The following is a 24,863-nucleotide window of genomic DNA, read 5'->3' as shown; positions in this document are numbered from 1 at the left end:
AGGTTCACTGGCTGCACACCTGGTTGTGGAGGGGACTCAATTCTTCTTTTCTTCTCACCTTAATTTCTGCCCTTGTTTTAGTCCTTATCTTGGTCTTGTCTTCTCTCCCTCCTCCTTTTCCCTATTATTCCTACTTGCCTTCTGTTTTTGGTATCCTTGGTCAGAGAACTAAATCAGATTTTTTAGTGAATTTTATCTGATATTTTATAAGGCAAGAAAATAAAATTTTCAAAAGCAAGCTTTAGTTTATCTGTGGATTTCAAAAGTCTCTATTTGTGTTGTCACTATTGTATGAAGTTGAGTTTTGACTGTATATTATCTATATGGGCATACTTGAAAAACAAGTCAGCAAGTTTCTTAAATATGATAGCTAATTTCTCACAAACCTACATTGCATGGTGCTCTGGAGATAAGTGGGGTTGGAAAGCTAAGACAGGTGGAATACTTGGAGAGATAGATTCTAACCATTTGTGGAGGACAGGGATCCACATCCAGCTGCTCTGGGACAAAGGAAAGGCAAGGGGTCTGACAGGCTTCCTAGCAGCAGAGGGCTGCTGAAGGAGCAGGGTTTGTACAGAGCTTGTTGCATGGGAAAAAGGATAGGTGAACAAGGCTGTCTGGGCATGCTCTGCACAGCAGGTTGGGAACTTCCAGGAACCTCAGGCACTCCATCACCCTGGCTGGTTACTCAGCTCCAGGGCCCCCACAGTGATACACAGCTTGTTGTGCCTTCTGCCTGGCCTGCTGGCACGGCTCACAAATTGGCAGTCCCTGCCCTGACTTCAGGCCAGCCAGAGGGAGGCCCCACCTGTGGCAGCTACAGATGCAAAGCACAGCGGCTTACACCTGTGTGCTTGGCCCACTGGTCTGACAGTGGAGACAGGCACTGCAGCTGGGAAGTAGGAAGTAGCTCTTTCCTCCCTCCAGGCACCAGCGCCACTCCTCTGCTACCCCCGACATCACTCCAGGGGCTGAGAAGCTCCAGAGACTAGAGCTTCTAGGCACTAGAGGGCGCCACATACAAATATGAAATGTCAAAGGAACCTGGTTCAAACCAAAATCTCACAAACACCAGAGAAAGGGCCAAATGAAACTGAATTCACCAATCTTCCTGAAAGAGAGTTCAAAATAAAAATAATAAACCTGCTCATGGAGGTACAGAAAAGTATTCAAAAGCTCAGGGACGAATTTAGGATGGGGATTCAATCATTAAGAAATTTCATATCTGAAATGAAACATGCAATGGAGGGATTTAAAAGCAGATTAGATGTAGTAGAAGAGACAGCAAAAGGAATAGAAATTAGAGAAGAGTAATACAAAGAAGCTGAGGCACAGAGAGAAAAAAGGATCTCTAAGAATGAAAGAATGTTGAGAAAACTGTGACCAAACCAAATGGAACAATATTCACATTATAGGGGTACCAGAAGAAGTAGAGAGAGAAAAATAGATAGAAAGAGCCTTTGTGGAGGTAATTGCTGAAAACTTCCCCAATCTGGGGAATGAGATAATCTCTCAAGCCATGGAAGTACACAGATTTCCCAACACAAGGGACCCAAGGAAGACAACACCAAGACATATAATAATTAAAATGGCAAAGATCAAAGATAAGGACATACTTTTAAAAGCAGCTAGAGAGAGAAAAAAGATCACATACAAAGGAAAACCCATCAAGCTATCATCAGAATTCTCAACAGAAACCTTACAGACCAGAAGAGAGTGGCATGATATATTTAATGCAATGAAGCAGAAGGACCTCGAACCAAGAATAAGTTATCCGGCAAGATTATCGTTTAAATTTGAAGGAAGGATTAAACAATTTACAGATAAGCAAAAGCTGAGAGAATTTAGCTCCCACAAACCATCTCTACAGCGTATTTTGGAGGGACTGCTATAGATGGAAGTATACCTGAAACAGGAAATAAACTACACAAAGAAAATGAAAAAGCCCACAAACACATTGAGGCTTAATAACATGCTCCTAAATAATCAATGGATCAATGACCAAATAAAAACAGAGATCAAGCAATATATGGAGACAAATGGCAACAATAATTCAACACCACAAAATCTGTGGAACACAGCAAAGACCATGCTAAGTGGGAAGTATATTGCAATGCAGGACTATTTCAGGAAAGAAGAACAATCCCAAATGAACACTTTAAATTCACAATTAATGAAACTAGAGAAAGAAGAACAAATGAGACCCAAAGTCAGTAGAAAGAGGGACATAATAAAGATTAGATCATAAATAAATAAAATCAAGAAGAATAAAATAGAATCAATTAAAGCAGGAGTTTGTTCTTTGAGAAAATAAACAAAATAGGTAAACCCCTAGCCAGACTTATAAGGAAAAAGAGTCTACACACATAAACAGACACAGAAATGAGAAAGGAAAAATCACTACAGACACCACAGAAATACAAAGAATTATTAGAGAATACTATGAAAAATTATATGCTAACAAACTGGATAACCTAGAAGAAATGGACAACTTTCTAGAAAAATACAACCTTCCAAGGCTGACCCAGGAAGAAACAGAAAATCTGAATAGACCAAGTACCAGCAAGGAGATTGAATTGGTAATCAAAAAATGACTTAAGAACAAAACCCTGTATGAGATGGTTTCACCACTGAATTTTATCAAACATTTAGTGAAGCCCTAATACCCATCCTCCTTAAAGTTTTCCAAAAAGTAGAAGAGAAGGGAATACTCCCAAACTCATTCTATGAGGACAGAATCACTCCAATACCAAAACAAGCAAAGACACCACACAAAAAGAAAATTACAGACCAATATCCCTGATGAACATAGATGCAATACTCAACAAAATATTAGCAAACCTAATTCAAAAATACATCAAAAAGATCATCCATCACGACCAAGTAGGATTTATTACAGGGATGCAAGGATGGTACATTTGAAAATCCATCAACATCATCTACCACATCAACAAAAAGAAGGATAATAACTACATGATCATCTCCATAGATGCTAAAAAAGCATTCAACAAAATTCAACATCCATTCATGATAAGAACTCTCAACAAAATGGGTACAGAGGGCAAGTACCTCAACATAATAAAGGCCATATATGACAAACCCACAGCCAACATCGTATTTAACAGTGAGAAGCTTAAAGCTTTTCCTTTAAGATCAGGAACAAGACAAGGATGCCCATTCTCCCCACTTTTATTCAGTATAGTTCTGGAGGTCCTAGTCATGGAAATCAGAGAACACAAAGAAATAAAAGGCATCCAGACTGGCAAGGAAGAAGTTAAACTGTCCCTATTTGCAGATGACATGGTATTGTACATAAAAAGCCCTAAAGAATCCACTCCAAAACTACTAGATCTAATATCTGAATTCAGCAAAGTTGCAGGATACAAAATTAATACACAGAAATCTGTTGTATTCTTATACACTAACAATGAACTAGCAGAAAGAGAAATCAGGAAAACAATTCCCTTCACAATTGCATCAAAAAGAATAAAATACCCAGGAATAAACCTAACCAAGGAAGTGAAAGACCTATACCTTGAAAAAGTATAAGACACTCATGAGAGAAATTAAAGAAGATACCAATAAATGGAAACACATCCCATGCTCATGGGTAGGAAGAATTAATATTGTCAAAATGGCCATCCAGCCTAAAGCAATCTACAGATTCAATGCAACCCCTGTCAAAATGCCAACAGGATTCTTTAACAAATTAGAGCAAATAGTTCTAAAATTCATATGGAACAACAAAAGACCCTGAGTAGCCAAAGCAATCCTGAGAAGGAAGAATAATGCTTGGGGAATTACGCTCCCTGACTTCAAGCTCTACTACAAAGCCTTAGTAATCAAAACAATTTGGTACTGCACAAGAGCAGCCCCATAGATCAATGGAATAGACTAGAGAGCCCAGATATAAACCCAAGCATCTAGGTCAATTAATATACGATAAAGTTGCCATGGACATACAGTGGGAAAGTGACAGCCTCTTCAACAACTAGTGTTGGCAAAACTGGACAGCTACATGCAGGAGAATGAAACTGGACTATTGTCTAACCCCACACACAAAAGTAAACTAAAAAATGAGCAACTTCTTCATGAACATATCTCCCTGGGCAAGGGAAACAAAAGCAAAAATGAACAAGTGGGACTATATCAAACTACAAAACTTCTGTACAGCAAAGGACACCATCAGTAGAACAAAAAGACATCCTACAGTATGGGGGAAGATATTCATAAATGACATATCTGATAAGGGGTTGACATCCAAATTATATAAAGAGCTCATGCACCTCAACAAACAAAAAGCAAATAACCCAATTAAAAAATGGGCAGAGGAGTTGAACAGACACTTCTCCAAAGAAGAAATTCAGATGGCCAACACGTACCTGAAAAGATGCTCCACATCCCTAATCATCAGAGAAATACAAATTAAAAGCACAATGAGATATCACCTCACACCAGTAAGGATGGCCAACATCCAAAAGACAAACAACTACAAATGCTGGTGATGATGTGGAGAAAGGGGAACCTTCCTACACTGCTGGTGGGAATGTAAATTAGTTCAACCATTGTAGAAAGCAGTATGGAGGTTCCCCAGAAAACTCAAAATAGAAATACCATTTGACCCAGGAATTCCACTCCTAGGAATTTATCCTAAGAATGCAGGATCCCAGTTTGAAAAAGACAGATGCACCCCTATGTTTATTGCTGCACTATTTACAATAGCCAAGAAATGGAAGCAACCTAAGTGTCCATCAGTAGATGAATGGATAAAGATGATGTGGTACATACACAGAATGGAATATTACTCAGCTATAAGAAGAAAACAAATCCTACCATTTGCAACAACATGGATGGAGCTAGAGGGTATTATGCTCAATGAAATAAGCCAGGCGGAGAAAGACAAGTATCAAATGATTTCACTCATCTGTGGAGTATAAGAACAAAGCAAAAACTGAAGGAATAAAACAGTAGCAGACTCACAGAACCCAAGAATGGACTAACAGTTACCAAAGGGAAAGGGACTGGGGAGGATGGATTGGGTGGGAGGGATAAAGGGGAAAAAGGCACATTATGATTAGCACACATAATTTAGCGGGGGGGGGGACACGGGGAAGGTAGTATACACAGAGAAAACAAGTAATGATTCTATAGCACCTTACTGCGCTGATGGACAGTGACTGTAATGGGGTATGTGGTGGGGACTTGATAATGGGGGTATCTAGTAACCATAATGTTTTTCAAGTAACTGTACATTAATGATACCAAAAAAAAATGAACACATGGGATTACATTATGCCAAAAAGCTTCTGTACAGCAAAGTACACTACAGCAGAAAAAAGGCATCCTACAGTATGGGATAATATATTTGTAAATTACATATCTGACAAGGGGTTAACATCCAAAATATATAAGGAACTCACATGCCTCAATGCCCAAAAAGCAAATAACCCTATTAAAAAATGGGCAGAGGATATGAAGAGACAATTCTCCAAAGAAGAAATTCAGATGGCCAACAGGCACATGAAAAAATGCTCCACATCACTAATTATCAGGGAAATGCAAATTAAAACCACAATGAGATATCACTCACACCAGTTAGGATGGCCCACATCTGTAAGACAAGGAACATCAAATGCTGGTGAGGATGCGGAGAAAGGGGAATCCTCCTACACTGCTGGTGGGAATGTAAGCTAGTTCAACCATTGTGGAAAGCAATGTGGAGGTTTCTCAAAAAACTAAAAATAGAAATACTGTTTGACTTGGGAACTCCACTCCTAGGAATTTACTCAAAGAAAACAAGCTCTCAGATTCAAAAAGACATATGCACCCTTATGTTTATCACAGCACAATTTATAAAAGCCAAGAAATGGAAGCAACCTAAGTGTCCATCAGTAGATGAATGGATAAAGAAGAGGTGGTACGTATACACAATGTAGTAGTATTCTGCCATAAGAAAGAAACAAATCCTACCATTTGCAAAAACACGAATGGAGCTAGAGGGTATTACGCTCAGTGAAGTAAGTCAGGCAGAGAAAGACAAATACAAAATGATTTCCCTCATTTGTGGAGTATAACAATGAAGGAAAACTGAAGGAACAAAATAGCAGTAGACTCACGGACTCCAAGAAGGGACTAGTAGTTACCGAAGGGGAGTGGTGGGGAAGGGTGGGTGAGGAGGGAGGGAAAAGGGGATTGTGGGGTATCATGATTGGTGCACATGGTGTGTGGCGTAATGGGGAAGACAGTGTAGCTCAGAGAAGGCATAGGGACTCTGTGGCATCTTACTACACTGATGGATAGTGACTGCAATGGGGTATGTGGGGGACTCAATAATAAGGGTAAATGTAATGACCACATTGTTTTTCTTGTGAAGCCCTCATAAGAGTGTATATCAATGATACCTCAATAAAAAAATATATATATGATAGCTAATTTCAGAGTAATATATAATTGGATTCATCATAGGAAATTAAATTTGTTTATGTTAAATTTAAAGAGATAGATTATACTACCTATCCTTATCTTAAAGGAAAAAGGATTCTCTTAAATAAGTATTACTACTGATAGTGATAACACTTTTTAGGTATATCAGATTCACTGAGAGATGACATATGTGTCTTTTTGTCTTAGTTATCACATACTGATGTGAAAAAAAATCGATTTTCAGGAGCATACATCCAAAAATGTTACTTGACATCCACAGTAAAATTTTCCATTTATTTAACTGAGATTTTTTGTGGAAGCTAAACATTAAAAAGCTGATCTTATCTGATTCTGAATGTAAATGATGTTCACTGAGGAACTATACAATTTTAACTAAATAAATGGGTGGCTCCATAAACATCAGAAGTGTAAAATTCTATTAAGAAGCTTTAAACAATGCTTGTAGACTATAACCTGACATTGTAATGCATATTATTCTCTGAACCTGGTTCATCAGAAATATTTTATTTATCATTCATTCTTGTTTTTGTTCCTTTAGTGGAGAATAAATGAAACTCTCAAAGAGATGGAAGAGAAAAAGCATGAAATCGCCAAGCTCCAGGACCAAGAAAAGGCTCTCTATACTGGTTTCCAAGCAGCCCTAGGAGAAAACAATAAATTTGCTAGCTTCCTTATGAAGGTCCTAAAGAAGAAGATTAAGCGAGTGAAGAAAAAAGAAGTTAAAGGAGATGGTGGTCTGTATTTCTCTGTTCCTATTTCTCATGAGGTTCTATTGAAGTCTGTCAGTTGCTTTATTGTACTGATTGATGATTATGTGATTTTTTTTCTTTAGCCTGTTAATATGGTGGGTTATATTGGCTAATTACTGATCATTGAACCAGATTTGCACCCCTGAAATTAACCCCTCTTAGTATGGTTGTATAATTCTTTTCTATACTGCCAGATTCTATTTGCTAATATTTTATTAAGAAATTTTGTATCTATATTCATGAGAATCCATGGTCCACAGCTTTTTTTTTCTGGTGGGAGTGTGGGGGTACTCTCTTTGTCTGGTTTTACTATCAGGAAACAACTAGCTTCAAAACACAAATCCGGAAGTGTCTCTGATCTTCTGGAAAACTATTTTGATTTTCTGGAAAATATTGTATAGAAGTGGTGATAATTATTCTTTGCTTGGTTGAGTTTCTCCAGTAAAAATTATTTGGACCTATATATTTCTTCAGGGGTTTTAAAAAAATATAAATTCAATGTTCTTAATAGCTACAGAGCTATTCAAATTATCTATTTCATATTGGGTGAATCATGATAGCTTGTATTTTTTGTGTGGAATTGGTTTATTTTGTCTAAATTGCCAGATTAGAGAGATTAATTGCATTTCCTTGTTATCTTTTTAATATCTGCAAGGTCTGTAGTAATACACCTGTTACGTTCTTTTTTTCATTGAAAGATCTTTGACATGCAGTCTTACATTGGTTTCAAATGTAGAACACAATGGTTCACACCTGTTGCATTCTTGATATTGGTGATTTTTTCTTCCTATTTTTTTCCAGTTTTACAAGAGTTTTATCAATTCAATTGATTTTTTTTAGAACAAACTGGCTCTTTGTACAAATGATTTTCTCTGCTTTTGATTTTTTGATTCTGCTCTTATCTTTATAATTTACCTTCCTTCTGCTTGCTTTCGGTTTATTTTGCATTCTGTTTTTAAGTTCTGAGGTAGTAGCTTAAATTATTGATTTAAGACATTTGTTCTTTTCTAATTTAGGGCTGTAGACTTCCCTCTTGGCACTGCTTTAGCTGTATTCCACAAATTTTGAAAAGTTGCCTTTTCATTTTCATTTTCATTCAGGTTAATGTAGTTTTAAATTTTATATTGAGATTTCCTCTGGGTGCCTTGGATTATATAGAAGTGTGTTGTTTAGGTCCAAGTGTTTTGAGATTTTCCTGTTATCTTTTTGTTATTGATTTCTAGTTTGATTACATTGTGGTCAAAGAACATTCTCTGTATGATTTTAGTTCTTTTATAGTTGTTGAGATTTGTTTTATGATCTAACACATAGTCTATCTGGTATACATTCTCTGGGCACTTGCAAGGAATGTATATTATGCTATTTTGGGTGAAGTGTTCTATTACTGTCATTAAATGCCATTGATTGCTGGTGCTGTTCAGGTCTCCTATATCCTTGTTGATTTCCTGTACAGTTCCATTAAATGAAAGAGGGGGGGATTGAAGTCCAAATACAATCATGGATTTTACTTTTTCTTTCATTTCTATCAGCTTTTGCTTCACCTATTTTGTATCTCTGTTGTTTTATGCATAAACATTTAGCATTGTTATGTATTCTTGGTAAACTGGCACTTTTATCACTATATAGGTCTTGCTCTGTCTTAGGTAATTTTCTTTTCTCTGAAGTCTACTTTATCTGATATTAGCATAGCCACTCCTGCCTGGCTTTGATTACCATTTGCATGATATGTATTTTCTCTCCTTTTACTTTCAACTTGACTATATCATTATATTAGGAGTGAATTTCTAGTAGGACAGCATATAGTTAGGTAATGTTTTTCATCCATTCTTTGTTCTTTTATTGGTGTATTTAAACCATGTACATTTAATATATTTAGGGCTTAAGTCTGCCATTTTTTTTTCTTATTCTATTTTCTTTTTCCTTTTTCCTGCCTTCATGTGGATTAGTTCAATATTTTTTTTAGAATTCTATTTTAATTTTCTCTAGTGTTTTTGAGTGCATCTCTTTGTATGACATTTTAGTGGGTGCTCTATATATTATTTTATATACATAATTTATCCCAGTCCACTAGTATCATAATTTTACCAGTTTAAGTCAACTATAGAATCCTTATTTACCTCTATATCCCTCTATCTTCCCCATTTGTAATTGTTTTGACTATTTTCTATACATACATTTACATCCACATTAGACAATGTTATAATTTTTATTTAACCATCAAACATAATTTAAACATTAAAAGCGAGGAGAAAAGCCTATTGTATTTACCCATATTTGTGCTTACTAAGTTCTTTTTCCTGTCCTAATGTTCCAAGGTTCCTTTTTTAAAAAATCGTTTCTGCTCTGTGTAGAGAATTTCTTTTATCCATTCTTTTAAGTTAGATATACCTAAATTTATAAAATTTTTTATTATTTCCCCTTATTCTGAGAATGTTTTGATTTCCCCTCTAGTTCTAAAGGACATTTTTGCTGCATATAGGATTCTAGGTTCATATTTCTTTTCTCTCAGCCCCCTGAAAAATACTGTGCTACTTCTTTCTGGCTTCCTTGGTTTCTGATGAGAAACCCTCTGATATTTCTAATGGCTTATCCCCTATAGGTAAAGTATCATTTTTCTCTCACTGCCTTCAATATTTTTTATCTTTAGTTTTCAGAAGTTTGGCAATGATATGTATTGGAGTAAATTCTTTGGTTTTATCCTGATGGGGGTTTACTCATTTAATCTGTAGCCTTTTGTTTTTTTGCCAATTTGAGAAGTTTTCAGCCATTATTTCTTCAAGTAGTTTTGGGAGTCCCCTCGTTCTTCACTCCTTATGGGACTAATGGAATTAATTTAGATATTTCATTATAGTCCCATAAGTCCTTAAAGCTCTGGCATTTGGGATTAGTTTGTGTTTTAGTCCATTTTCTTTATATCGTTCAAGCTGGCTATTATTCTATCTTCAAGTTCGCTGATTCTTTCCTCTGTCCCCTCCATTCTGCTATTGAGCCTATTCATTGTGATTTTATCCTAATTATTGGATTTTTCCATTCTAAAATTTCCAACCAGTTCTTCTTTATATCTTTTTTCTTTTTGAGACTTTTCATTTCTTTGCTAAGGCTTTGTATTTTTACATTTGCTTCAAGTGTGTTCATAATTACTCACTGGGGCATTTTTATCACGGCTATTCTAAATACCTTGTCAGGTAATTTCAACGTTCTATCATATTAATGTAGAAATTCATCAGTTGTCTTTTCTCGTTCGGTTGGAGATCTTCTGGCTTTTGGAATGATGACTGACTTTCATTTGAAACCTGGAAACCTTTTGATTATGTAATGAGACTCTGAATCTTATTTAAATCTTCTGTTTTACTTGGCTTTCTCAAACATGGCTTTGCCAGAGAAAGGGGTGGGTGCCTACTCCTTAATGCCAGGTGGAGGTACTCAGTCTTCAGTGTCACTCAGAGAAAGGGGGATCTCTTGCTACTGCTACGTGGGGATGGGAATTACAGTTTTCTGCACAGTCTCTACTGATAGCATAGTGGGGATGGCCTTGGTACCTCTGGGCAATGATGTCTTGACTCTCCACAGAACTCTTCAGACACCACCTCTGTGGGGAAAGGGAAGGGAGCCTTGTTACTGCCAGATGAGAGTAGGAGTCCAGGTTACTCGCGATCCCCACAAACACCTCGGCAGGGGAGGCTGGCTGTCAGCCAGCAGGAACAAACGTCTGGTTCCCTGCTTGGCCTTCTCTGACACCATCCTGATAAGGATGTTGGGGTGCCTAGTTACAGCTTTGCAAAGATGGATGTCTAGGCTCTCCACTTGGCCTTTGCTGATGTGGGTGGGCATGGGACCACAGTTTTTTTTTTCTGTGGTGTTTGGTTGGATGGAGTATTGTTTAAGTTTTTTGCCTTGGGAGACTGTCTCTTCTGATCGTCTGGCTAGAGAGAATGGGCTCTTGCTGAGCCTTTCTGTATCTGCACCTGTTGGTAGTTCTGGGCTGCTGATGTAATTCATCTCCAAGTCTGAGACATATGAGGGGAAAAGAAGACCCAAGGATCTCACCTCAGTGTTGTTCCTCAGGTTCTGAGGTGCATAGTTGGCCTCTCTTCTCGCCACTTTTCAGAATTGTCTTATGATTGTTTTATGTATAATGCCCAGGGTTTTTAGCTGTATTTAGCAGGAGGAATAGGGAAAAGTAGATCAATTCCATCTGAAAGCAGAAGTCTATGTTAAAATGTTCAAGTCTAATTTTAAACTTGGCTGATTTATTTCATAAGGTGGTAAGATCATTTAAAGTAATCTTAAGAGATATTAAATTTAAGAAATCTTCTAGAGAATAGGAAATCCACCCCTTATCTCTAAGTTGAGTTTCGTAAAATAGAAATTGCCAATCAGAGATCTATGGTTCATAGATGGCCTCAAGCCATTTTAAAGAAAATGGGACAGAATTGGTGGATGAGGTCTACAATCTTTTAAAACTCTTGGGGGCAGATGTGTTTTAGTATTCAAAAGATTTTACATTTTATAAAATATATTGTATATGAAATTATTAAAGGAAAAAATCACCCATGACACTTGTTAAAGAACACCAGGACATGCTTTATTCAGGAACTATTGCAATGGAATTTTGTAGGAAGAGAGATCAGCTCAGCCCTGAATACAAGGACAAGGGGAGATTTATAACCAAGGAACAGGGTGAGGGCCAGTGGATGGAAAATTATGAAGAGGTAGTGTAATTCTTCTCTAAACTGCTCCAACAGGATTTTTCCCGAAAACAGGCCACAGTGGTAAGATACTGAGGGTAGGAGAAAAGGAATTTGGTCAGCTATCAAGGTGGGGGAGTTTTACTAAACTGACTCAGCAGGACTCTTGCTAAAACTGGACTAAGAGGCCCAAGGACAGAACCCAAGGTCAAGGACTGGTCAGAAAGAGGACTCAGAGGAGTCTGACTCGAGTTTGGTCAAAGCAGAGATTTTTGGTCAGCATCCCTAACAGGATTGGAGCAGGATCTCTGAATCAAACACCTTAAAATTTCTGCAGCAAGACGTGAACATTCACACTAAGTAAGTTACATAAAGACTACAAATAGCATTATTTCAGTTCAGATAAGTTATGAAAATCCTCTTTTTCAGAGCGCTGTGATTTAGGAATCGTGGACCCATACAGCCAAGTGTGTGTGAGCTGGGTCACAGCATAAGCAGCCCGGCGGCTTGGTCTCAACCCTCTTTGATGTGATGCAGTGAAATTAATTTGCACACCCTTTTGCAGGCATTTGAGTTTGTGGTCTCTGTCTCCTTAACAGTGAAAACTCTCCTAAAAATACTGAGTAATTTCCTGCTTTATCTTACCAACTCATTAAAAAAAAAAACTCTTGTATTCAGCTTAGCATAGGAAATTCTCCACTTCATTGTCTTCCTTTGTTCTTAGATGGAGATGAGGAGAGTGATGACTCAAGCGAAGAGGAGTCCAGTTTGGAGAGTGGCGAGGATGAGTCCGGGTCTGAGGAGGATGTCTTTGATGATTCTGCCTGCCCGGAAAGTATGTTAGATGAAACCACACGTCCGCTACGAAATGTGCACATGCATTGACAATACCAAGAAGGTCCTTTTTATGGTTTTTGAGTTGTCTTATAACCAAATTTAAGGAAAGGATGGTTTAAGATGTATGAAGTATAGTCTGATGAATACTTTTTAGAGCTCTCTGGATGATTTCAGTTCCTTTAGGCAGCCATTTTGAGTGACAAATAATCTGTATCTATAGTTGATAAAGTCATAAATTATGCAGCAAGTTTCATTTTATAGAGAAACATTATAGTATATATATATAGTATATATTTAGTATGTAGTGTATATGTATATGTATGTATTTATGTTGTATATATATGTATACGTACTATATATATGTATATGTATATGTGTGTGTATATGTATATATACACACACACACAGACACACATGCACACTTTTTTTTTTACACAGAGCTCTCCCTTTTTTGACAAACCCATTCAGATTTTCATAGTGCAAATCTGCTTTGTAAGGCATTTCCTGGGGATGCTTAGCAATTTATATTCATTGTTTCCACTGGTGAAACCAGTCTGTAGCAGCCAAACCAATATTCTTACAGTCTCAATAGATGAAGGAGTCAGTAGAGAAGGAACAATTTCTTTTTGGTCTAAAATTAATTTTTGTAGGCATTTCATATAAATTAAAATTTTTAATGTTTAATTTCAAATGAAGTTTAAATCTTGTTTTAATCTTGAAAACGAAAGTCTTCCTAAAGTCATAATATTTATGAGTAGAAGGGAACTTAAAAATCTTATAACTGAGGTTCCTAAATTCCACTGCAGTACTCTATTATATTTTCACATTCTCTATTATTTGGAGGATAAATGTGGCTGTTGTGGAATAGTGGAATTAGGGAGACACTGTACTTGAATCCCATTCTGCCATATATCAGCTCCGGGACCTCTGAGATTTAGGGTCTTCATCTATAAAATGGGGACAGTAGTTTCTACCTTGCTGGACCTATGAGCTTCAAGTGAGAGAATGTGCATAAAAGGCTTAGTTAGCACAAAGCTTGGCTCAGAGTACTGCTCAGAACATTGATACTAGTATCATAATTATTAATATTATTAATGAATTCTATCTGGAATTATGGAGCCCTGAGTGTAGTGAAAGCTTGCTAGAGTGGGTTCACAAATGGACATCACTAATTCTGAAGCTCCAAAGTCCATACTTCTAGTATTACTACTTTCTGTAGCAAATGAGGTTTCTTTTTTATTTTGTTGTCTTTTCAGATTGTGATGTGGGTCTTTTTGAACTGGCCCTTCGACTTCGAGAGAAAAGACTGGACATTGAGGAGGCCTTAGTTGAAGAAAAGAAAATTACTGATAACCTCAAAAAGGAATATGATGCATTATCCAAAAAAGTATGGTGGTCTGCCTACTTACGTATCCTCTCCCGACATGCCACACATCCTGTCAGCTGTAGCATTGCCATTTCATTACAGTGACATACATTAGGGTTTTCCCCAGAGAAGAAACATTTCAAACATCACATCCAGTTTTTTCTCTTCAAGCACAGTCATGGTAGGGGCCGTTGTTCTTTTGATGACTGGACTTGCTTTATCTAAAGCATGGGGCTCCAAATTTTTTGATTACATACTTCTATAAATAAAAAAATCATGGAGCATCTGTCCCTACAATAAGTGCTAATTTATTTACAAGTTACATTCATGAACTATTGTACTCATCTATTTTGTACACTTTAAACATTCTCAAAAACAGAAATCAAAAATAAAAATAAATAGAAATAGAAATGCTGATATCTTCTTTCTGCATCCCAGTAGTTTAGCTTTATTGGTCATCTGGGGTGTGTGTACTCCATGTTGGAGACCACTAAGCTACGCCTCTGGTGTCATTATGTTGATTGATTTCTGCCTTATCTGCTCATTTTCCTTCTTAGGTAACAAGGGGAACTTTTTCCTAGAGCAACATCCCTTGATTCATCTTCACAAGTATTTTTGATTAATTGCTTCTCCTCTTGCAAATAGGAAATGATTTGGAAAAGCTTTAAGCTTTTTAGGAGCTGAAGAATGTGCTTTAGTAATACTGTAATTAGTAGTTTAGTTGCTTTAAAGAACTTTTTCCCATTAATATAGTGAGGTCATTCTGACCAAATGAGATTTCAGCATGCTGCCAGACATTCCATGCTGAGAGCTGCTTTTCATGCAGAAAATAAAAGGGAGATGAGGGAGGGCATGTCTTCTGAGTTCTTATTCACAGAATCTTTACAACTCTAGGGACATAGGAATGACTGAAAAAGTGTGGATTATGACTTAGCAGGAAAAAAATAATATGCACTCGTGGGCTGCAAACTGGGATCCTCTGGTTAATCACAGCCCAACACAGCAGACCGAGCTAGCGCTTTCACTTCCTCCCGAGATGCCTGTGTTCATGACCTGAGGTGTACGTTCACTGAGTCTTGTAAACATTTCACACCTGGGGCTTTCCACAGGTGAAAGTTGTGGCCACTAATCTGGACGCAGCAGAGGAGGCCCTGGAGGCTTATCAACGAGAGAAGCAGCAGCGGCTGAATGAACTGCTGGTCGTGATTCCGCTCAAGCTCCACCAGGTGCTGGGTGTGGAGAGGTTGCCCCGCGCCCCCATTGGGAAGAAGTGGGCTCCTTTGCTGAGAATTCTATCTGTAGAAGGACACCCCAACTTTTCTTATCCATTCTCAGATTGTTATAAAAGAGTAACATCAAAACGTGTATTTGCCTGTGGCCCATTATCACTTTGGAAGTTGAGTTGTCTTGGGTCGGAAGAAATGAGGAGCTTATGACCCAAGGATGGAATGGCTTGGAGGTGGAAATCTTGGATCTTACACACATGAACTAATACACATGAACTAATGATGCCCAAATTACCTTAATCTCTACTTGCTAATGAGGGAGGTCAAGACAAAAGGAGAATGTTCTCTTTCCTTCCTTTATTTCCATAGTCCACGAGAACTACAACTTACATTAAAATGTAGATACATATCAGTGAGAGAAAAGGCCCATCGTGTCCTATTTTATCAGGTAAAGAGGGAACACTATATTTTAGAAGAAAAACCTCAGATCAGCCTTACACTTATTTTGTGCAACCTGACTCAAACTGAATTAGCTAAATGTAGAAGTTCGCCTAATATGCCAACCCTGAAATGCTTGTTCCATCCTTGTGCAGTAGGTATTAGGCATGGTCTGTGTGGGAAGGTTTGCATAAAGCGCCAGCCTCCTGCCGTGCCGTTATCAGTGGCGCGGAAGACCCAAGTCCAAAGGCAAGGACCTAAACAAGAGACAGATACGGAAGTGCTTCCCTCCTGCTTCCTATGAACTTACGTTTAGTCTGAGGTTTGCTTTGTTTTTATAGATGGAGCACGTGGTATTTGGAGAACTACCTAGTGATCTTTCTGGAACTTTGGTCTTTTCTAATCACTCCTTGGGACGGCTGCAAGAACGAATTGTACAGCTCCATGAGGAAAATTCCAGGCAGCAAAAACTTAACAAGGAATACAGGGAGAGGCGTAAAAAGCTTATCCGAGAAAAGAGAGAGATGGCAAAAGCTATAAACAGTGAGTACCTAAGCCAATGGGTCATCTAGTAATATTTATTGATAAGAGAGGGAACCACCAGGTAGCTGCCTCCTTCTCTGACAACAGTGAGTCATCACAGAAGCAGAACCACTGGAAGAGGAAACAATGCCGTCTCATCTTCCAACCTGTTCTCTGTCCTGATACCATTCAATGATCACCTTTATATTTTAAAAGGATAAATATTTATCATAGAAACTAATTTTCTATGATATAGATATAGAATAATATAATACCCATGTACCCATGAACATGTAAAAACCATTGCAAAGCCTAGAAATAAAACACTGAAGATAAAATGGAAGTCCTTCATCTTTCTAATGCTAGTCTACCTCCTTCCCTAGGACCACCTACCAGGCGAGCACACAGACAGATGTACATTCCCACACATGACATAGGAAACTACATGTTCTTCACTGTAATATTATATTGTTCACATCTTTTGTAATTTGCTTTGTTAAACCAATTTTGAGAAGTATTCATATTGCTACAGATAATTAATTTACTCATTTTAAACTGTTACTACAATATTCTATTATAAAACTATTAAAGAATATCAGTCTCCCATTGATAGATATTTAGGGCATTTCTAGTTCTTCCTGATTAGACAACGTTACAATATTACCCTTCTTGTACACATCTCCCTGTGCATGTGTGTGAGAAGGTGAGTCCCCAGGAATGGTCTCTGGGTTCTAGGGGGATGTGTGCATTTTCAGTTCTTCTGGATGTTGACAAGTTGCTCTCCAGGGTGGTTGTACCATTTTACCTACCCCCTTCCGCACCCTCGCAGTGTGAGCATTGCCCAGTCTCCATATTCTCATCAATACTTGATGCTATCAGATTTTAATATTTTTGCCAACTTGGTAGATGTTGAATGTGTGTCACAGTGGTTTTTTATCCACATTTCCTTAATGATGATGAGGTTGAACATCTTCTCATACATTTACTTGCCATTTCCTTGTGTTTGCTTTTCTGTAACTCACCTGTTATACAGTTAATTTTATCAGTGATTTATGGTTTGTGCATTGTTTGTGTGTATGTGTCTTGTTTAAGAAACCCTTTCCTATTTTGAGATCATAAAGATATTTTTCTGTGTTTTGTTAGTGTTCTTCACATCTGCATTTATAATCCACCTGGAATTGAGGTAGATGGTATGAGATGCATAGCAAAAAGACAATTATCTTTTAAAATACTTCTTGTAATATTTGGTATGTGTAAGTTATGAAGTATTCCAACTTTAATAATATTACCAATACAGTAGCATCTACCTTAATGCCACAAAGCTGTACACTTAAACATGATTTAAATGGTACATTTTGAGTATTTTCCCACAATTCAATGTAAGCTTTTTTCCCCCACAAGAAAATTTTACAAAGGAAAAAGAAATGGGAAGAATACAGTGGTCTGCCAATTCAACTTGCTTGGATTTGTAGAGGCCAGTTTCCAATGAGTGCTGATAGTTCTGCCTTCATTGGTGGCTAGATTGTAAAAAAGAAAGTATGTGGTAGGACTCCGTGTTCAAATGACACTTATTTGAGGCAGTTGTTCTCAGGTATAAGCCTCAAGATTCCAGTGTTCCTCCTGCACTCCACAGTCCTGTGGCTTCAGTAGCCTGTGAATGTTGTTTATATTTCAAAGTATTAGTCATTAAGTCAGGGAATAAACTAGAATGAATACAAAGAAAGAAGCTTGCTTCAGTTTGGGTAAACTCTTGATTTGGGAAAATGTGTGAAGAAGATGAAATGAAGTTTTCAAATGTTTGGAGTATCAGCTGAAATTAAAAGAAATAACTCCATGTGGTGAAGTTTTATTCAGTGACTTTTAGTTCCTTTTCCACTTTCTGAAAGCAAGTTGTGAGTCAGGTTAAAGACTGATCTCCTGATTCTGAAGGTGAGAATCAGAGTGGGCCCCTTCCCTGTAGCTCACAGAACAAGGGCTTACGGGTGATGAGAAGCACCACAGCTAGCTGCTTGTTCCCTTCCTCTGCCCCTGTATCCAAGGCGGAAGAAGAGGAGCATCTAGAACATGGGAAGGGGTGGGTTCACTGCACTCCGAAGAGCGCTTGGCCATGGGGAAGGTGGGTGGTTAGTGCTCCAGAAGCCTTTATGTCCCCAGTGGACACTAGCTGACCTTAAGTCAGGAGAAGGGCATTAGGCTGGCTGCACAGGGGAAACGGCAAGGACCAGAGTGATATCCTTGTACATAAGGCTCCAGGGGAGAGGGCATGAGCTGGGAAAGTCAAGTTTCTCAAGTAATCTAACCATCCTTTTGTTTGCATCACTGATTTTCATGGTTACCACGGTGTACAAATCCACAGAGACACCACTCATATAGCATAGCAATGAATCATCCCTCCCCAGACTGTGCAAAAGAGCAGCCATGACAGTTATGCCATTATAATTCAACCATAACAATGAGGAACAAATTATATCATCTTATTATACTTTAGGCTGTCAGACTTGACTTAGGGGACAGTCTGCTGACTGAGAAAGTCTTATTACACAATTCCATTTTCTTGGGGAGCTTAGACTACACAGATGGAATTTTCCCTTGGTGTTCTAATATTCTCATGTTGAGGAAAGACAAACAGAAGTAAAATATATTGCATGTTAGATGGAAGTAATTATTAAGAAGAAAAATTAAAGAAGGACTGGGAAAGACAGTGCTGAGGTCTGTATGAGGCTAGGAACTCCTCCCTGGAAAGATGACATACCATTTAGAGGACAAAGACCTGCTTTTGGTTTATACCTTCAGAACTGAGTGTATTGTAATGAATCTTTCACCAGTCTTGCAACTTGCTTTCAGAAAATGGGCTGGGGAGAGTGAGCTATGTGGCTGTTTGGGGAAGAATATTCCAGATGGGAACTGAGATGGGCAAGAGCCTGGAAGTTTGAGAAGCAAAAAGGAGGCCAGCATGTCTGGAGTTAGTGAGGAGAGAGGCATGGGAAAGGAAGTGGGAGAGAGAACAGGGGCAAAGCAGGGCAGACCACGGAGAGCCTATGAGCCTCCACATGGACTGCAGGCTTTCCTGGGAGTGAGATGGACACTTTTGTTAAGTGACTGATGTATTCTTAGCACTAAATGCTGTAGAGATCAGTAATTTAGAAAAATAAAAAATAGAAGAGTTCATAATCCAGTTGAGGCCCATTAAGAGCCTGAGGAGGGGCAGATCCGAGTGTATAAGCCAGGTAGGGAAGCTGAGTCCATTTTACACAGGATTTTGAAGCAAACGAAAAGACAATACAGGAATGGGCATTGTAAGTGAGGAAAGGAGGTAAAAAGTCACAAGGAAAAATCAACTGGTAATATAAAATCACTTACCATCTTCTTGCAAAAGCAGTTCCTTAGAATGTTATTGGTACTGTCCATTTAATAGCAATGGGAGCCACTGAATAACCTGACAGTGACTGTCTTCTTTTAGAAATGGAAGAAACAGTCCGTCAGCTAATGATCAGCAAGTTTGGCCGTGTGATAGACCTAGAAGCCCTTCAGACACTTTCTGTCAGTACAACACTGGAAGAACTAAAGATCAAAAAACTTCGAAAAGAGCTATTGAATGCAAAAGAAATGAAAATGTGGGAGGTAAGGATGAAAGGACAGGTGGTCTACCTTGAATCTGGGTCAAGGCAAGAAATCCTGCTGAGCTGTAAGTGGTTTCTGTGAAGCATCTGTGCAGGAGGAAATGAGTCGGTGAGCCCCACAGTGCTCCCCGATGATCCTATGCCTGTCTTGACTTCCTTAACATTCACTTGATTGAAGGAAATTTATCTTCATGTGAAGGCACCAGCACTGGATTTGGGGGTGCAGGGTACATGTATATATGATGGCAAAATGGCAAGAAAGATTGCAGGGAGATTTCACTTTAAGGTCTCCATTAATGTATAAATGCTCTAATAGTGTTAGAAATGGAACTGCTGTGCTATGAGGATCCTAATTCTATTCAGCTTTGCATGCTATTACAATCTGGAAATGAAAAAGGATCTCTAAGTAAAAAATTCTATAACCAAGTATGGACTATGTAGCTGATAGTGTCTTAGAAAATATTAATGCCTACATCGTTACTAGAGCTATGAGATGAGGCAGTATCCCAGTTACAGCCTGATTCAAAGATAGAAGCTTTTACAAAGATATTATAAGCCCACAAATCATTACGACTTCTCCAGTTTCCTGTCTTACCTCAGGAGATAGGGAAGGAGGAGAGGTTCCTAATGCAGTTTTGTCTCATCTTTTTGATTATGCCGATTCACCACTGTACTTGGAAGAACCAAACTTATTTAAGTGTTCATGTCAATGGGACTGGTCTCTATCGGGGAAATGCTGGAGATAGTATGTGTGATCTAAAATGATTTTTTGGAGCAGTAAGACAAAGGAAAGCCACTAGTAGATTCATGGCTATTTAAGCTCACTACCTTGAGGATTCTGGGCCAAGAATGGGGAAAGAGCAGTAAATGAAAGTTTGTACCTTAAACCATTGTTCTTTCTTTTAAGTAATGAATACCAGAACTCAGTATGCCTACTAATTTCATTCCTCAACAGTGGGGGGATATCCATGTCTGTCTTTTATCGACTTTTACCCTTGAGCATGCTTATGTTCTTATCTTTTCTCTAATCAAACCAGACCCAATGCAGTTGCTTCTGGTTGCATTTTCATATTAGCTCCTGATAATATTTTCCTATGTGCATATTGTTGCATTTACCCGATAGTTTGATCAAATTTGGACATCTTTTGTCTCTGTTTCCTCTCTTACTCGCTTAATCCATTTTGCGTCTTCCTGCCCTCAGGAGAAGATTGCTCAAGTGCAATGGGAACTGATGACAAAGACAAAAGAACACACCAGAAAGCTGCATCAGATGAACGACCTGTGCACTGAAAAGACGAAACTTGATTCTCAGTTGAATACGCTGCAGAACCAACAGGTATGTTCCTTTTCTTTAGACCCTTTCTCAGAATTGGAGAAGGGAGCTGGTCACAAAAATATCAAGTACTGGCATTTAAACAAACCTTAATCTGGGACCACCTCCCACGCACCTGGGTCCCTGAGGGCCCCTGTGTTGATAGTAGCTCTGCTAAGGCAAGCCTGAGGGGTCAGCTTTATTGTATGCCTTTTGGGTGACATGAATTTGCCAAAGCACTAGTCTATGGTATTTGTTTGGATCTGGAGAAGTAAGGTTATTAGGTATAAGTCATAATGCCAATATCCTGAATTTGGTGTCAAGTATCCATTTCCAATATCTGTGAATTCATTTGACTTAAAGAGGGTTATCTCTAATTGTGGGATCTCACATTGCTTTATTAAAATACTTGTTCTTATAATATTTATTGAGCCTAACATAGTACTTAATACATAGTATATAGTAGATAACACTTGTTTAACAAAGGTTTCACCTGATTCGAGCCTTGCCCTCTAGGAACCTAATAGATATGTGGCAATTATAAACTATTTGTCGTGTTCTTACAATAGTATCTGAAACATGCCCATCATTTCTCTTGGTTTTCTTTTTTTGATGTTTTCCTTATGCATACTGGAAACGGTCTAAGCCAGGGGTTTTCAGGCGCCAGGGGTTTTCAGGCCCCTGACAGCACCTGGGAAACTTGTTAGAAATGCAGATTCTCGGGCTTCAGATCTACTGAACCAGAAGTGCTGGGAGAGGGTCCTAGCAAACTATATTAACAAGCCTGCCAGGTGGTTCCAATGCATGATAGTGTTTAAGAATCACTACGCAAAAGCCCAAAAGGAAGAATGAATTAGAGGATCTGGGAGGTTTGTAATCGGAGATTTAGAGAATCCATATGAGAAGATGGGTAGAATCTGGATACCAAGGGCCCTTTATCCACTGAAGAATCTTTGAGTGAAGAATCAAGGCAGTGTTCTGGAAGGTTAATGCCTAAGCAAGAGAAGCAGTCAGCAGGTATTTGTTGTCTTGATGTACTGTGCTAAGTCCAGATACACTGAAGAGAAAAGAATTTGGAGGTAGATTGGTTGATGGGGAAAGAAACTTAATAGTATGTCTCTTTGCATATGTATCTTGATGTAATATAAGACTTATGGTAATAAAATAGTATCTTTACACAGGGTATCTCATTTAATTCTCAAAACACTGCTTTCCAACCCTTAAAGTTGTTAAATAGCTCAGAGCTAATGCATAATGAAGTTAGTTTTTAAACCAATGTCTTCTTCCAAAGCTGACTCCATTGCTATTCATCTTCCAACAGTGTAGGCATGAATTTAGATGTAGATGGCAAGAACAAAAAAGCAAGTGTCTAAAGACATTTCAAAGTAAGAATAGCAAACTTTTGATAGGTTATGGTGAGGAAAATGAGGGAAAAGTTATGGTGACTTCAAAGTGACTGGCTGGAGTGACCGGGCATGAGTTGGTCATGCATTGAGCTACAGATAGCCGAAAGCCCCACTGAAAGTAGCTCAAACAAATAGGGGTCATTTTACTCACTTAATAGAAAGTCTGGAGATTCTGAGGGGTTTTGGTTTAGCAGGCCCGTCATCTTTTTGATTCTCAGTGATTCTCTGAAGTTGCCTTCAAAGTCCCAAGATGGCTGCCTCAGCTCTGTGTTTCCCATACGAATGCCACCCTCTTCTGTCCCTTTACAAGGCAAATGCTTTCTGCTCAAATCCCCTTGGCCACCCCTAGCGGGAAGAGAAACTGGTAAGGTTAGTGTTTAGCTTCTACAGCCTCTAAAGTGAAGGTAGGCAAGGGAGAAGAGGCAGAGGGTATTGGGTAGCAGAAACCCCCACTTACTCTGAAGGTCTGCCATCGTGAGTAGGGTGATGGGCAAGTCATGGACTTTTGGCTCAGTTCTGATGCTGTTCCCACTCCTTAGTAACAGAGTGACTTGGCTGCTTTTGATGAATCTAATTTCTGTGTCTGTACAATTAGAGTAACACCATCTAGGCCACAAAGTTGTGAGGACTAAATGAGATAGCATATGTAAAGCACCTGGCATAAGTGGATACTAGATAAGTGTTACCTCCTTCCTTTAATGTACATTCACATTTTACTGAGCATCTATTTATGTCATCAAGCTCTAGGGTATTGGGTAGAGTAGTGAGATCTGGGTCTCTTGGGTCCTGTCTTCAAGAGACACAAGATCTCATATGAAAGATAAGCTCAACCTGAATGGGCATTTACATAAAATAAGCATTTAGGTTGAGCCACATGAAACTCACATTTTTAGGTTAAGAAAGCAGTCAAATATCATGAATTTCCACTGGTTCTGTCTGATCGTTACAATGACATATGATGGATGTTTTGACAGGACATAGAGCAGGAAATCCTAACCTCATCCATGGGGCAAAGAGGCTTCCCTGAAAGTGACGCCTGAAGCATGGGCAGGAGTTGGCTGGACAGGGAAAGGAATCAGAGGAAGAAATAAAGATCTTTTGGAAAACAAAATATGAGCTGTTTAGAAAAACGAGTTACCTCACCTTTTATGATTCCAGTGATGAACCCTCTAGGGTATAAATGACTGATAGCTAGCTTAATGTTTTACTGTCTAAACGGGATACACATTTTAAGAGTTGTTCATTAGCCCAAAGGACACATTTCTAATGGTGAGATTTCAGTGGAGGAATTGAAAGCCCCTTAAAATAAGAAGCAATCGCTGTTTAAATTGACTGTAAGGCAGGTACTCCTAATTGGTATTAGATAAGGATGCAATTTTTCATGCTCCAAATGATGTCTAAAGCAGAGTTGTTTTCTTTCAACAGGGTAATGCCTTCCAGGGCCCTAGGAAAGCAGATATTGTGGCAAGAGAGAAGGTCACTGATTTGATCCAAGCCCAGGCACAAAGGATTGTGGCCTTAAAGGAAGAGATTGTCCTTCTGCGTAAGAAAGGTGGCCTCATCCTCCCACCCATTCAGCCTCCACTAGAGAGCCAGATGAAGCCCGAGAGCCTTTAAATTTGCTTTTTTCTCAAATCTATCCAAGATTTCTGGCATATAATTCACCAGAAGCTTTGTTTCCTTATTGTCTGCAACAATCCTTTTAAAGTGAACTTACCTAAAAGTTTAAAACCAAATCCAGTCATATAGTTTTAATAGTTTGTTTCCAATTTGTCTTAGAACTGACTGCAGGACCCAACATCTATTTATTATTGAATTGAAGCATTTTAGATATGTTTGGAACCTACTAGATGGAGTCTCATAAGACTATATCTCAAAACTGTAAGAAAATATCTGTAATATATTCTGTCTTAGGAAATTTGTTTTCTTGTTATCTGAATTTTTTTTTTAGCCATTGGCAGGAAAAACTATCATTCAGCAATCCATGAGAAAACTTTTCCAATTCTTGGGTCCTTGGAAAATAAACTTTGATGTTATTAAGCATTCTCTGGGAGGACACAAGAGAAAAAGACAACTCTTTTGCCAACAAGATCTTAGAATAAAAAATGCAAACCAGAATTCTGACATGGTTAACTTCATAAAGCAGTTATCTGAGGGCTCAGGGTTCAGGAAATGCAGACAGATCAGATACAGCAGAGCAGTTTGCTTTGGACTGGCCGAAAGCAGGAAGATAACCAGCTTCTTGAATCACCAGT

The 24,863-nt window shown here is 38.4% G+C and overlaps 1 protein-coding gene across 3 annotated transcripts in view; it reads left to right on the top strand.

Annotated features, from left to right (window-relative positions):
• The window catches only part of CFAP44 (cilia and flagella associated protein 44), a 98,881-nt gene extending 74,384 nt beyond the window's left edge, over window positions 1-24,497 (top strand). For all 3 annotated transcript variants that reach the window (XM_057502638.1, XM_057502641.1, XM_057502629.1), the window contains 8 exons: window positions 6,983-7,178; window positions 12,606-12,716; window positions 13,975-14,105; window positions 15,194-15,310; window positions 16,090-16,291; window positions 19,731-19,891; window positions 21,092-21,226; window positions 24,034-24,497. In XM_057502638.1, the coding sequence (XP_057358621.1) occupies window positions 6,983-7,178; window positions 12,606-12,716; window positions 13,975-14,105; window positions 15,194-15,310; window positions 16,090-16,291; window positions 19,731-19,891; window positions 21,092-21,226; window positions 24,034-24,225 (1,245 nt within the window). In that variant the 3' untranslated portion in view covers window positions 24,226-24,497. The remainder of the gene's footprint in view (window positions 1-6,982; window positions 7,179-12,605; window positions 12,717-13,974; window positions 14,106-15,193; window positions 15,311-16,089; window positions 16,292-19,730; window positions 19,892-21,091; window positions 21,227-24,033) is intronic.
• Window positions 24,498-24,863: the final 366 nt, after the last annotated feature.

The sequence above is a fragment of the Manis pentadactyla genome, chromosome 1 (assembly GCF_030020395.1).
Source record: "Manis pentadactyla isolate mManPen7 chromosome 1, mManPen7.hap1, whole genome shotgun sequence".
Lineage (NCBI taxonomy): Eukaryota > Metazoa > Chordata > Mammalia > Pholidota > Manidae > Manis > Manis pentadactyla.
The sequence above is the reverse complement of the archived record's forward strand: the minus strand, read 5'-3'. Positions and strand labels throughout refer to the sequence as shown.